Genomic DNA, 14,046 nt, shown 5'->3' with positions numbered 1-14,046 from the left:
TTTTTCTTTATGGTGGCATTTTCATGTATTCATACAATATATTCTATCACCACCCCTCTTTCCTCCCTTATCACTCTTCCTTATCCTGTGCTTTTTAAAGACCATTTCAATTGGTTTCATTGCTCTGATTTCATACACGTACTTAAAGTACTATACTTTGGCCATCACTGGCCAAAGAGCTTCACATTTACTAGGTGGGTGCTCTGCCTCCTGCTCCTGTCACACATCTGGCCCTCTGGCTATTTTTGTTAGGGTCTCAGTTTTTGCTTGGGTATGTTCCTGGACCATGATCTTTCTATTTTCACTTTGTGCTATGCTGAGATGACGAGTGCACCTCACCTTGATTAGCTGTTGTTGAAGTGAGGTCTTATGGATGTTTTGCCTGGGCTGCTCTGGAACAGCATTCCTCCTCACTTTAGCTTCCTGTGTAGCTGGGATTACAGACATGAACCATCATGCTTGGCTATAGAAAAGCTATTTTTTTTTAAGAACAAGTTCAAGAAAAATGCTGGTGGTTCATGTCTGTCATTGAATTCATAATAACTCTGCAAAACAAGTCAGTTGCATTATCAATTGGTTTCAGGTGGTCAAATGTGATAGGAAGCAACTAAGTTCAGAAGTTTTGGATTTGAAATGGGAGACCAAGAACACACTTATATCCCTTTAGATTCAGTGAAATAGATGATAGATATTCAACTAAAAAGAAGCACAATAAACAAAAGGAGAACAGGTGGCACACTTGGAGTTAATTGCAAAGCTTCTGCTTCCTATATCACTGCTGTGCTCCATCGGCTTCATGTGGCTTTTGATGTTGCTTGTTTACTTTATTTGGTTGGTTTGTGATTTCATATATTGGAGGCAAGTACACTGCCACTGAGCTCCATCTCAAGCCCCAGCTTCATGTTTACAGAGTAAAAACCCATCTCTCTCCTGAAAAGGAACAGATTCAGCTTTCTGAAGAAAGCCAGGGTTCTGTCAGTCCATTTTCTGTTAGTATGAAAGAGCATTTAAGACTGGGAAATTAATAAAGGAAAGAAATTTACTTTAGCTCACAGTTCTGGAGGCTGAGAAAACCCAATGTACAGTATCGAGGGGACCTTGTGCTGCTTCAGTTCATGGTGGAAAGTGGGAGGCCCAGCAGAGTTGTTTCTGAAGACAGAACACAGGGAAGTCCTGCTGTCTAACAACTCCCTGTTGTGGTGACTAATCCCATCTCAGGCAGGTGAACGCACTAGTCTCCTTCACCTGTCCCCAACACTTGTCATTGAGAATCACAAACTTACATTGGGTATAACATTTCAACATGTGTTTGGGTGGTGACAAATGACATCCAAACCATGGTAACTTCTCAGTGAATTTGATGGCAAGATTAAGTCAAATTTAGATTCAAAGTGGTAGTTCCAGAGTTCCTTTGAGGACCAGTGAAGAGGCCCCCACAGCTTGCTAGTCCTGGGCTGGACTCTATCTGGGCCTAACCTGTGCTCTGTATCTCCAGGACTACATGTCCATCTGGGATGGACTTGGGGTGCTACTGCAGACTGCAAGGCAACTGAAGTACTAGGTAGACAAATAAATTCCTGGAGAAATTCTAGGAAAAAGAAGAATTGAATAAAGCAGAGAACATGGGCAGCTTTGAGTCATTTAGGAAAACTACAGAAAGCTAGAAATAGGAGTGTCCAACACTTCCTATTATTTGTAGGAAACTCATTTCAAATTGTATGGGCTGTGGCATTTTCCTTCAAGTCCTGTTTGGAGTTTTGTAACCACAAGCATCTCCCTCCCTAACTCTCTTCCCACAATAAAAGCTGTTTTAATCATTGGAAACAAACAAGGGAATAGAGCAAATTAGTAGGTAATTTGGTCCACAGAGGCAGGGGAGAGTGTGGGTGTGACATTCCAATGAAGCCTTTCAATCCCTCTGTCTCAGGCTCAGACCCAAAGTCATACATCCAGTGTAGATAGATGTGGGGCTGGAAAGATGTCCTCACCTGCAGTCAGCCTAGCTTCCTCCTATAAGTCAATTTAAACAGAAAGTCAACCTGATTAACCTGGAAATTTTCTGAGGGGCACTTCTTACTACAGCTTCCACAATACCTACATTAAACCAAACTAGATGCTAATATCACTTTTTCCTGTTATTTAAGCAATACATATTTACTGAAGAAAATTTGCAACTGCAGAGAAGTAGGAAGAAATAAGACAGCCATAGTTTCATCACTCAAAAAAATTAGTGTATTTTTGATACTTTAAATCCAAACCTTGAAACACTACTAAAAATAGCACTGCCAGCATTCTGTGCTACATTGAGAGTTGTAACCAGAACATGTCAAGAAGCAGTTTTCTTTGAGGGTGGCAGAACCAGAAAGAATTCCAAATGGTGCCAATCTGTAAACTCTTGCTTAAGTAAACTGCCCTATCTTGCAAAAGCTCAGTTGCTGGTACATATGACTCCTTACCCAGCATTTCTCTCATCAGACAGGAGCTAGGTTAAGATCAGGATCTTTACATGCAGAGTGTAGAGTTTGGAAGATCAACAACAGGATTTCTGCAACTTTTCTTGTTTTTGTTTAGATTTTTTTTTCCCAGAAAAGCAAGTAAATCTTAAGTGTTTAGCCTTGATAAACATTTGCTTAATTTCAAATATACACCATTCAAATTAACAAAAGAAGCGGGGTTGCCAGAGACTTCTTCAAGTCCCATTCTAGACCGCATTCCTGTTCTATTCTAGAGATGTTTAGCAGTAAGGAAATTCACATTTCCCATTCCTTTTCATCACTTTCATCTTACAAAAAGAACTACAAGTAATGTTTTTTCTCTTTTGCAGTGCTGAGGATGCATATCAGGGCCTCACACATGCTAAGACTGTTATATGACTTACCTACACCCGCAGCCCCCGTAATAAGGTTAATCTTAGAAAAAACATTTATTGACACTATATATCCATCACATAATTTCTCCTTACATTACTATATTGCATAACAGTAGTACATTTGTCCAAACTATTAACTAAAATTGGCATTCATAATTTTTGTTTATTCCGTTCCAGGATCCCATTCAGGGGTCCACACTGCATGTGACCGCTTCAGTCATTTAAGGAGCAGAAGAAAGAGCACCGCTGGGCCGAGGTGTCGCCCCGCGCTCCCAGCCCTAGCCCCTGCGCGCCCAGTTCCGCCCCCCCCCCCCCCCCGCTCTCCCAAACTCCACCCCTGAGCTCCTAGGCCCCGCCCTCGCAGTCCCAGATCCCCCTCCCAGATCCCGTCCCCGCTCTCCCAGGCCCCGCCCCCAGTCTGCAAGACTCCGCCGCCGCGGCCAACCAAGACAAGACCCGGCGCGCATGCGCCTGTCAGTTGTCCTGCCTTGGCTGCTCCTGCGTCCTCGGTCTCCTCAGCTTCCGCCTGGCAGCCTGAGCGTTCGCAGGTGACCGTTCCCTCCGGGCGGGGACGATCCTGGTCCTCTCACCCCAGCCTCCTGCTTCCCCCTTCCTGACCCTTCCAGAACCTCCTCTAGAGTCACCCTCAGCCCGCGCCCCTCGGGAAGGAACCCAACCCGGAGTCCACCGTCCCACGCCCCTTGGAGGGACTGCCACCTCCCGCCCGCTGCCGGGCCCTTGGCCCCCATCCCCGGGGCCCCACTTTGCGGCCCCGCGACCTCGACCTCTCCTCGCCACCCTCCCCCATGCGAATCCTCCCCTCCCCTCAGCCCTCAGCCCTGGCCCTCGGGAGTGGCGGGCGCCCTCACGAGCTTTCCTTCCCCTCTCAGGCTGGAAGCCCGGGCTCCCCTCTCCGGGGAGGCCTGTGCCTAGAACCTCAGGGAGGACCGCTTCTCTCCGACCTCCTCGCCCTTCTACCCCACCCCGGATCTTGCCCTTCCTAATCCTTGCCCCTCCCTAGCCACCTAGCCCCTTCCTTTGCCGGGCTCTCCACCGGCCCCGCCTCACGTTCCACTCTTCCCGGCGAGTCCGGTCCTCAGCCTCCCCTCCCGGGCTGCTAAGCCCCGCGCGCCCCTCGGGAGCCTCTGCGGCTCGGCCCGGGGGCCTGCGGCACCGAACGCGGCCGCACCCTGGGCCTCCCACCTGGGCCCCTGTGGCCGCCTGGGCCCCCGTGGGCCTCTCTGCCTGCCAGGGGATCTGGGAGCGCCTTGCCCCCGGGTACCCCTTTGCTGAGTGCTAGGGGCTGGGCCTTCTGCCCCTCCTCCGGCGCTGTGCTTCTCCCGGGAGCCCCCCATCTCGCCCGAGTTCACAGGCTTTTGGTCTTAGACCTTCTTTAGTGTGGCCGGTGCCTGGTTCTACAGTATAGATTTTTTTTTTTTTTTACATTTGATTCTGTTATGCAACTAGATTGAGAGCTCTGAGTTCATGGATTTTTATTTTTTATAAGCATGAGTTTTATTTTGGGGGGAGGGGTTTAAATCTATGTAGAGTAGGTCACAGTAGGCTTCTTGGTAGAGTAAATTTACAAATGGAGTTTCATTGTGGGCAAAGGAATGAGGTGGATTATCAAATATGTACAGAACATGGCTACAATGCCACTGATTCCTGGCTCTAAAGAATCCCTCTTCCTCCTCCCCTACTTCCTCCTTATTTTGAAGACTCTCGCATTTGAGCAGGAAACAGATCAGCCAATGCTAGATTGAGGGCTCTTCCTTGTCTCTTCTGGCCCTAGAGGGGACCAGTGTTGATGCGGAAGTGATTTGTTGGAAGTCACCTGGGGAGCCAGGGCTGGGGCCTGTCTTGACTGACAATATTAGTATTGACTGTACGATAATTAGTAATCCAAAGATGTATGTATAGGCACATGGGTGCCTGTGCCGTGGGCACTTGCTTATAGGCCAGCATGTGGGTGAGACCACTGCTGCTGTCGGTTCTGTGAGGACCAGGAAGTATTCCCTGATCTAGGAATTTCCTGATCCTGGGCGGGTCTGCTGGAAATGGGAACTACAGGTCTCTGATTTTGGGATATACCTGGGATTTCTCATTACCATTTTTCCCCTTTTCCTTAAGGAAGCAACTGCTTATAGCTAAAGTGAGTGCTAGCTAGAAGAACAGGCCTATCAGTTATGTTTGGTGGAGGTACCCTGAATTACAGCTCTTGAAACAAGATAGTAAGTAGTGCAGTTACAGAGGTTATTTACTTTGGAAGGCCCTGCTGTATGGCTCTTTTTTGACACACCTGGTTTAACCCTCACAATAACCACATGAGGTAATTGGTTGTATCTTTATCATTCAGGTAAGAAAATTGGCTTAGGGAGATTTAGTACCTTGCTCAAGGTGATGCCAGGGAGGAAAGGCAGAGTAGCTTCAGGTCCAGATCTGTCACCTTCCAAAGGCACGGTTTTCTTTTCAGTTAAGTTGCTTCTTTTGTACTCAGTGCATTACAACTGAGTTGAATTCATATTTAATCAGAATTGTTGAGTGTGGTTTAGATTTCAAGGCTTCTATAGATTTTCTTGTCTTAGAAGTAATGTGGCTGTTTTGCAACTAATTTCTTTATTTTATCCTCTAGAGATCCACAGCAGACTTACTTAGATATATCTGGATGAATTTTAGTTTGTGCATTAAATCCTATTCCAGAATATAAAATGAAATGTTGGAGTTAGTAGCTTGCATTCTTTCTGCCCCCCCCCACTTTTTGCTTAACTTCTAAACTGTTTGAAGTTTGATCCTCAAGGCATTTTAACTTGCTAAGTCTTCTGCTCCTTTTGAGAAACAGCCTAATGTCTCTGTTTCTTCTACAATGTTGTAGACAAAGTTAAATGTATAGAACAAATAAAATGAATGGCAAGAAATGTAAGTGAATATAGTAATAATATTCATTATACATATGTGAGAATAGTATCAGGTAATTGAGGGGATAGGTGAGGTTGAGACATTGGAGAGAATAATGGAAAGGATGACAATGGTTAAGATTCATTGTATTCAAAATGACAATTGAATTGGAACCCATTCATCGAACTATTTAAAGCTAAATAAGTACATAAATAAGGAGTAAATTAACAGTGGTGGTTGTGGTAGTAGTTGTCGAAGAAGTTATCATGGGTAGAGTGTTAGTGTTGTACTCAGTCTATCAAGCATCTTATCAGGTAAATTATGGTAGTGTGTGTGTGTGTGTGTGTGTGTGTGTGTGTGTGTGTGTGTATGTTGTGCGCATGCCTGCCAGTCCTGAGGCTTGAACTCAGGGCCTTGGCACTGTGCCTGAACTTTTTTGCTCAAGGCTATCATACCCCTTGAGCCACAGTTTATTTTCAGCTTTTTGGTGTTCAATTGGAGATAAGAGTTTCATGGACTTTCCTGCCCAGGCTGACTTTGAACCACGATCTTCAGATATCAGCTTCCTGAGTAGCTAGGATTACTGGTAGCCACTGGCACCCAGCTTGTAGTATTCCCATTTTACAGATCAAAACATTAAAGCTTGGAGAAGTACCTTGCTTAAGGGCACATATCTGAGTTGGGATTTAAACACAGAACAAATACATTTTCTTTTCTTTTTTCATCCCAGACCTTGAACTCAGGATCTGGACACTGTCCTTGAGTTCTTTTGCTCAAGGCTAGTGCTCTGGCACTTTGAGCCACAGGTTACTTCCAGTTTTCTGGTGGTTAATTGGAGATAACAGTCTCACAATCCTGCCTAGGTTGGCTTTGAGCCTGAATCCTTAGATCTCAGCCTCCTGAGTAGCTAGGATTACAGGCATGAGGCACCAGCACCCAGCAAACATAGGCTCTAATGCCTGTATTAATGACCATTAAGTTTTATTAATTTTTATCTTGTGTATTCATGGTAATGGAGATGCAGTCTAGAGTCCTGCAGAGGAAAGTACTCCATCCCTGAGCCACATTCCCAACCTTGTTAACATCTTAGTTGTAGTTATTATTGAACTGAGGGTTCTCTGAATGTTTCCATTTTAGAACACACTTATTTTTTTGGATATGACATGTATTAGTTCTCTTATAATAGGAATTTATTTATTTCTTTTTTATCTGATTCCTGTGAGTTGTTTTCTTTAGTCTATCTGCTAGGCTTTTCTCAAATGATGGATGATGTTTGCTCTTTGTTCCTATTTAAGAGCAAGGTACTAAAAAAGACTGATAGAAGGTCTTCTGTTTAGAGTTTATTACCTGAGTGAAGACTTGATTTTAATTGTGGAACCCCCAACTATCAGTATCAGTGAGCTTTTCCTCTTGGGTTATGACCTGAGTTTTGGGATAGTTTCTAGGAGATAAGTTAAGGAAAGGTACAGGGCATTTAAGATTTTCATACCCTGTATTCCTCTTCTGTGTGTGACAACTCATGCCCATTCTGAGCTGTGCTTGATGCCCTAAGCCCAGAGTCTTTCTAGAGGGAGATCTTCACAGTCATAAAGATTGCTACCTAGATGACTATGGGGCCTAATAATTCTTAATGACTCTGAGTATATTCTTCCAGTATTTCTCCCACCTTCAGAATTATCATCTACTTCCATTCTCTGAATTTTCTCCTATTTTGTATACAGCTAGAGTTGGATTGCTGAGTTTTTGCTTTTATAATCATATGGAAAACCTAAGAAAGCTGTTGCTTCCTGTCTAGTTGCCTTAGAATTAATTACTATTAGCTTCTTATCTGTCTCTGTGCCATTCTCTTCTGTTATTGTGGACTGATGTCTTCTTTTCATTTTTCATCCTGTTTCTGTTTCAGAAGGGAGCAGAGTTAGCTGCAATGTGTCTTTTTTTGTGCTTATCCTGGGGCTTGAACTCAGGGCCTGGGCATTGTCCCTGTTCTTTTGTGCTCAAGGCTAACATTTTACCACTTGAGCTAATGTTCCACTTCTGGCTTTTTTGGTCATTAATTGGAGATAAGAGTCGCACAGGCTTTCCTGTCCAGGCTGGCTTTGAACAGCAATTCTCAGATCTTAGTCTCTTCAGTAGTTAGGAAATGGCAGAACAGTCACCATGGGTGATGTTCATATCACTGCCATATGCATTACCTTTATTTGCATTTGTTATTATTATTTAATTGCATTTTTATGTCTTTCCCTTGGAAAATAACTCCTGTGTAAACTATGGTGTTGAGCCACAAGAACCAGGAATCCTCTAGAAGTACATAGGAAATACAAATGGAAAGATAGACTTTTAAAGTCTTCCTCTTTTGCTTTTCTCCTACCTTAGGTAACCTTAAGGCAGGTCAGATTAATAGGATCTAGGACTCTGAGGAAGCAGCATGTGATTCTTCAGAAGGCTGAGGACAAGCAGAATGATGCATAGTGTCTTCTCCTGGACCTTAGGTCCTCAGAGTGTTCAAGATCTGTTGGAAGAGTATGAGAGGCCACGCTTTCGACAGAACCATTTAGTGGTCCAGTAGCAGTAAGGTAGCTCAGTTAAGAAACAAGTGGCTGTTTATGTGAGGACCTGCTTCCCTTGACATGTCTTAACCTAGTTGGCCTGGTGTGTAGGTGGTATGAGTTGTGTCACATGAGGCTTAGGGATTGGGAACCAGAGGCCAGGGTAGGTTGCAGCTGACAGTAGAGGTTGCATTACTCTGTGTGGTAGTGAAACCAATGTGGAGACCAACCCTAGAGGCCAGGAGATACCAAGGACATGTTCTTCAAGGTACTCAACTGTCTGCGACCTTGTTAACTGTTAGAGGGCATGGTTCCCAGGTTTCAGAGTCCTAAGAAGATAATCTATGGCTAACAGTACTGTCTGCCTTGGGTGAAGATTCCACAAGTTCTACTAAATACAGTAAAAGCCTCCCATTATTATGGAATATTTGTAGCCTCTTGGCTTCATCCCATTTTCCTTGAGACCAGGCAGTAGGTGCCTGCCCAACAAGTTCAAGTAAACAAACTCAGTTGCATTTCTTAGCATGTGAACTCATGGTTCATTTCCCCATGTCTATTTTCCTCACCTCAAGTTTAGGTTGGTTTCAAGTCTCCCTTGTTTAAATTTCTACAACCTTGAGGCTTTAGCTTAGATATCTATTCTTTTGGTTTTAGAAATCCTAACATCTAAGACATACAATCTGACACATATTTCTTATTATTAACAAAATAAACATGAATTATTTGTGAGAGGATACCATACAAAATCATGTGTTTCAGCTTAAAAAAAAAACAGTCACAGGGGAAAGTGAAGGAAGGGGCAACCTTGTCTAAGAAGAATTATACTCATGACCTGACTTAGGGAATTGTAACTCCTCTGTGTAACTCCTTAACAGCAACAATAAAGTTGTATACACATACACACACACACACAAAATCACACTTCCCAATTGTGTGAGATAAAACTCACATTAAAAAGAATGTCATTTTCACCAACATATTTTATAGTGGTATAATTTGATTTCTTTATGTTCAGGTTACTTGTCCACCTCCCTTGTTTTGAGACCTAGTCTCACTAGGTAACCTAAGCTGGTCTTGAACTCAATCTTCCTGCCTCCTCTCCCTGAGTGAATGTCGGTATGTACCATTATGTCTAGCTCTCTTGTTAATTCTAATGAACTATAAATTTTAATTGAAATTTGATGCCATTTATATAGCTAGTTGGCTTTTTAAAAAGCATTTCTAAAAGCATTTTTCTTTTAAAGACACAAGGTCTCACTACATTACTCAGACCGTTAGGCTGACTCTGAACTGGATTTAAGCAATCCTCTTGCCTCAGTCTCCTGAGGAGCATGGGCCACAGGTACATGCCCCCACCCTTGCTTTTTAATAGTAAAATGTCTCGAGTGTCTTGAGGTGTTCAGCCTCTAAATTTTAGTCAGCTCATTTGCGAGGAGTGCTGATTCCTTTTAGAGAAGACTAGTGTTAGAGATAAAAATCTGGGCACTAAGAGAATATGAGATTGTCCCCTGTAACAAGTAAAGGTGGACAGGATGATACCGGGTAGGGAGTTAAATAATTCAACCTAAGAATTTCCTTTGTTGGGAAGTTTGGGTTAATTCCACTTTCTGTCTAATAGTCTTTAATAGTGTTAATGGTATTACATAGGCATATCCAATATGTTCATAAGGTTCTTTATATGTAGACAAGTTCCTATTTTTCTCCATTTTAAATCTTAACTGGCCTGGAACTAATTCCCAAATCTGCTGTTTCTTCTTGTTGATATTCTTTATGCCCAGTACCTGCAAAGAAATTGTGCCCTTATCCCAAGGAAACACCTGTACTTGGCATGACCCATACATTAGTGGATTATAATCAGAGGCAATAGGAAATATAAAGATTTGTTTTTTACCTACAGTCATCTTTTCTAATACCAGGGTCTGAACTTAGGCACTTCTCTTGCTGGGCTTGCTTGCTAATGGCTGGCAGGCACTCTATCACTTGAGCTGTGCCTTTAGCCCTGTGTTTTCATGGTTATTTTGCAGATGGAGTCTTACGGACTTTTTTGCTTGGACTGGCTTTGAATTATGATTTTTCCAAATCTCAGCCTTATGTGTAGGTATGATTACAGGCATGAGCCACCAGCACTTGGCTTCTAAAGCTGTTTTTTAAAACTTATCTTCCTGGATGTTTCTATTGATGGTAATTTGATAGACATGTGCAACTGGTGGGCACAGTGAATAAGCAAAGCTATCCAGTATTCTACCAACCTGACATTTGCACTGTTAAGAATGGCAACAATACAGCCAAGTTGGTGTTAAACATTTGAAATTTAAATAGAGAGCCGCTGAAATTCAAGCAACTCCTTTCTTTTGTTCCACATTCATTCATTCACTCATTCATTCATTCATTCATTCATTCATTCATTTATTTATTTTTGATTGGTCATGGGGCTTGAACTCAGGGCCTGGGCACTCTCCTTGTTCCACATTTTTATATACCTATTTTAGAGCCAGGAACTAGAAAGGTAATATCAGAGTTGTGTGGCAACATTTCAGTCAGATTTTCTCTTTGTATTGTCACTATGTGGTTCCTAGTCTTCTTCAAGTAGTTTTGCTATGTAGCTGTTGCTAGACAGATTCTTTTTTTATATGATATGGATGTAGGGAGTGGAGTGGAAACACCCATAATTTGTTATGCTTTGCACTTTGGGATAATGATTTTTACCCTTCCAGTTTTGTGTTTGGAGGTAATAACATTGTAGAAATGTAATATTGTCTGCCACATATAGCCTGGTTTTTAAATTCTTGTCTTACCTGTTTCTTCCATTAGAGTGTAAGCTACATGGAAGCAGGCAGTTGAACTGTTGCATCTCAGTGTGTGGGACAATACTGGGCACATTAGCTACACTGAGAATATTTATTAAATGAGCACCCAATGACTATTTCTCTACCTCAAATCCTGTTGGAAGAATGGTTATTTCAGTGTTAATGCAGGGAACCAAATTCAACCCAGCTTAAAGGATAAACATACAATTTTGCTTAGCAGAAAGCTCTGGATTAGAGTGGGCTTTGTGTTTACTTGAGTTGGTGGCTCACCTGAGTGAGATTTGCTGTCTTTAGGATTAGCCACCTGCTTTCTGGTCCCTGTTGGTCAGAAGGTGACAGCCAGCAGCACTGAGCTGCTGCTCTGTAATTACTAAGACAAAGTGGATGCTGGCTTTCTAGATTCAGTTTGTCTGTATGTCTGAGGAGCAAGATTGTAGAATAGATACCCTGTGTTGACAAAAATTGTAAAGAAGATTAGGCCCTTCAGAGTACAAGGTTGGAGATGCTGGGGCTTGGGTGTAGAAGGACTAAGGCTTATGGAGCATTTTTTTTTTTTTACTTTTATAGAGTTAAGTTTATCAGCTTTATTCCCTTGATATTTCTGCTTTTCTGCTATGATTGTATCATGTCAGCCTGCTGGGTATGCCAGATGTAAAGCTTGGAGCTGGACTCTATACTCCCAAGACACCGGGCAAGTTATGAGAACCCATAAATTCTTATCAGAACTAAATCTTGGTATCCCTGGGACTGTTTCTGGTCAGCTTGATAAAGCAAAGTGGGTGGTGTGGCTCAAGCTAGGAATGGGAGAAAGGATGAGGGTAGTGTAGATCCCTCTGAGGTCAGGTTATGAGTGGTCCTTTGCTCACACTGAAGGACGTGAGGATTGAAAATTGGGCCAGACGAGCCCCTCTTTTTCTGAATTTCATTCTGAACCTACCTGTTCCTTCTGTAGGTGAAGAGATGGCGTTTGTGAAGAGTGGATGGTTGCTGCGACAGAGTGAGTATACTTTCTGTGCCTTTTGCACATCTTTATTTCTGACGTGTATCACATCTTTAATTAGCTTATGTTAGTTATACAGAGGGGCATTTCACGGTTCCATTTGCACACACGTTTACAATATGTTCCAATCAGTCTCACCCTGTCTATCACTCTCCTTTCCTCTTTTCCCAGAACAATTTCACCAGGTTTCATTGTTCTATTTTCATAGTTGCAAGTGAAATGAATCACATTTAAAAATGGATCATTCATTGTTGCCTTGCATTTCCTCTTGTGAATTTTCAGAACTCTATAAAGGTGTACACCTGGAGCTCTTCCTTGCTTGCTCTTGATGGGAACCTTGCTGCTTTCCCTTCACTAACACCTTGCTTTATTATTAATGGCTGACCTGAGCTTCTGCTTGATTCTGACCACAGGTTACTGCTGATTGTCACTGGAGCTTGGTCTCTCCCTGGGGCAGTATATGTCTTATTGGGCATTGAGCAGTGACTTGGATTCTGGAGGAAAACTTGACAAAAGTCAGACTTTTATCTCCAGAGCAGCTCCATTGAAGAGAAGCTCATGTCTTGCAGGTTGAGGTCTGCTGCCCTAGACTTGTCTCTGTGGGCCTGTTCTTCATATACTGCTCATCTCTGAGGAAGTCATCTTGTACTTAAAGCAGGAGAGGCTGGCTCTGTTTATTAGAGGAAAAATAAGCAGATTATTTTTCTGTGTTAGAGGAAAACTAAGGAAAAAAGTGACCATTATGTTATTTATGAGGTTAGCAAACAACAGAGCCAAAACATGTCTTACTTACTATTTAGAGACTAAAGTCTCTAAAGTGTCTAAATAGACTAAAGTCTCTAAATAGAGACAACCTTTAAAACCTTGGTAATTTTAAATCTAGCAGGGAAGAGTCAACTACATACCTTGGATGTTTTAGAAAACCTATTGTTTTGTCTGGAGTTTTGTGAGGTGCTATTATTTCCGGTTGGAGAAATGGAGATTCAATGTAATTTGTCTAGGTCTGACTCTATCATTCACACTATTTTGACACAAATGTAGCCCTTCAGTTGGTTAGTTTCTACCTATACATTCTCAGACCTGGAGCTTTGCATCCTAACCATACCATACCATGTATTATAACCATCCCAGAGCACAGATGGAGTTGTTGTAATATTGACTTAAACAGAAAGTTTCCGTGTGAGAGAGCTTAAGGCTAGTCTTTGTGTAAGTTTCCTTGTCTTGGGTTTTATGAAGAAGTTGCTCAACGCCCCCCCCCCCCTCTTTTTTCTGGTCCTTTGGCTGTCTTTTGGTTGTCTCCTTTTCCCATCACACCTAACTGTAAGTGGTTGGTAGATGTGGTAACAGTTTTGTGCTCCTTCCCAGTGCCTAGCCTGATGATGTCACACAAACTAGCCTGAAGTTACCCAGTCATTTCCAGAGTCCTGGAAATAGACCATGGCTATTTCAGAGCTCTTTATTTAGAAGATGTATTTTATAGCCCCATCCCTAGATATGTGGATTGCTTTTCCTTTACTAAAAGCAGAAGAATCAATCTTGAGAACAAAAGTGAGGGGGCCTCTATTTCCTTTATTGGATTACATAGCAGTAGAGGTATACATTTAGGGCATGTAGCACTCCTGTCTCCTTTCCTACATAGACCTAGGGTCTAGCACGTGGCCTCTATCACACAACCTGATATGAGCATTCACAGTCAAGAATTTTGGTGATGGGGAATATCTGGGCAGAAACTCCTAAACTGGTGATTCTAACTTTTTGTGGCTCAGTTTGGTAGTTTCTAGGTATCTCATGCCCTGGCCATTATGTGGATGCTGGTGTTACAGTGAGAATGTCTAATGGTATCAGGAAGGCTGGATGTCACATAAAAGGACGTCCAGGGAGATTTATGCTCATTGGTCAAGAACAGAGTGAGATGTATAGGGACAAAAG

At 42.6% G+C, this 14,046-nt stretch overlaps 1 protein-coding gene across 2 annotated transcripts in view; it reads left to right on the top strand.

Moving 5' to 3' along the window:
- Positions 1–3,313: 3,313 nt before the first annotated feature.
- The window catches only part of Plekhb2 (pleckstrin homology domain containing B2), a 40,309-nt gene continuing 29,576 nt past the window's right edge, over positions 3,314–14,046 (top strand). For both annotated transcript variants that reach the window (XM_048345684.1, XM_048345683.1), the window contains exons 1-2: positions 3,314–3,417; positions 12,070–12,114. In XM_048345684.1, the coding sequence (XP_048201641.1) occupies positions 12,078–12,114 (37 nt within the window). In that variant the 5' untranslated portion in view covers positions 3,314–3,417; positions 12,070–12,077. The remainder of the gene's footprint in view (positions 3,418–12,069; positions 12,115–14,046) is intronic.

Source organism: Perognathus longimembris, chromosome 4 (genome assembly GCF_023159225.1).
Source record: "Perognathus longimembris pacificus isolate PPM17 chromosome 4, ASM2315922v1, whole genome shotgun sequence".
Taxonomy (NCBI): Eukaryota; Metazoa; Chordata; class Mammalia; order Rodentia; family Heteromyidae; genus Perognathus; species Perognathus longimembris.
The sequence above is the reverse complement of the archived record's forward strand: the minus strand, read 5'-3'. Positions and strand labels throughout refer to the sequence as shown.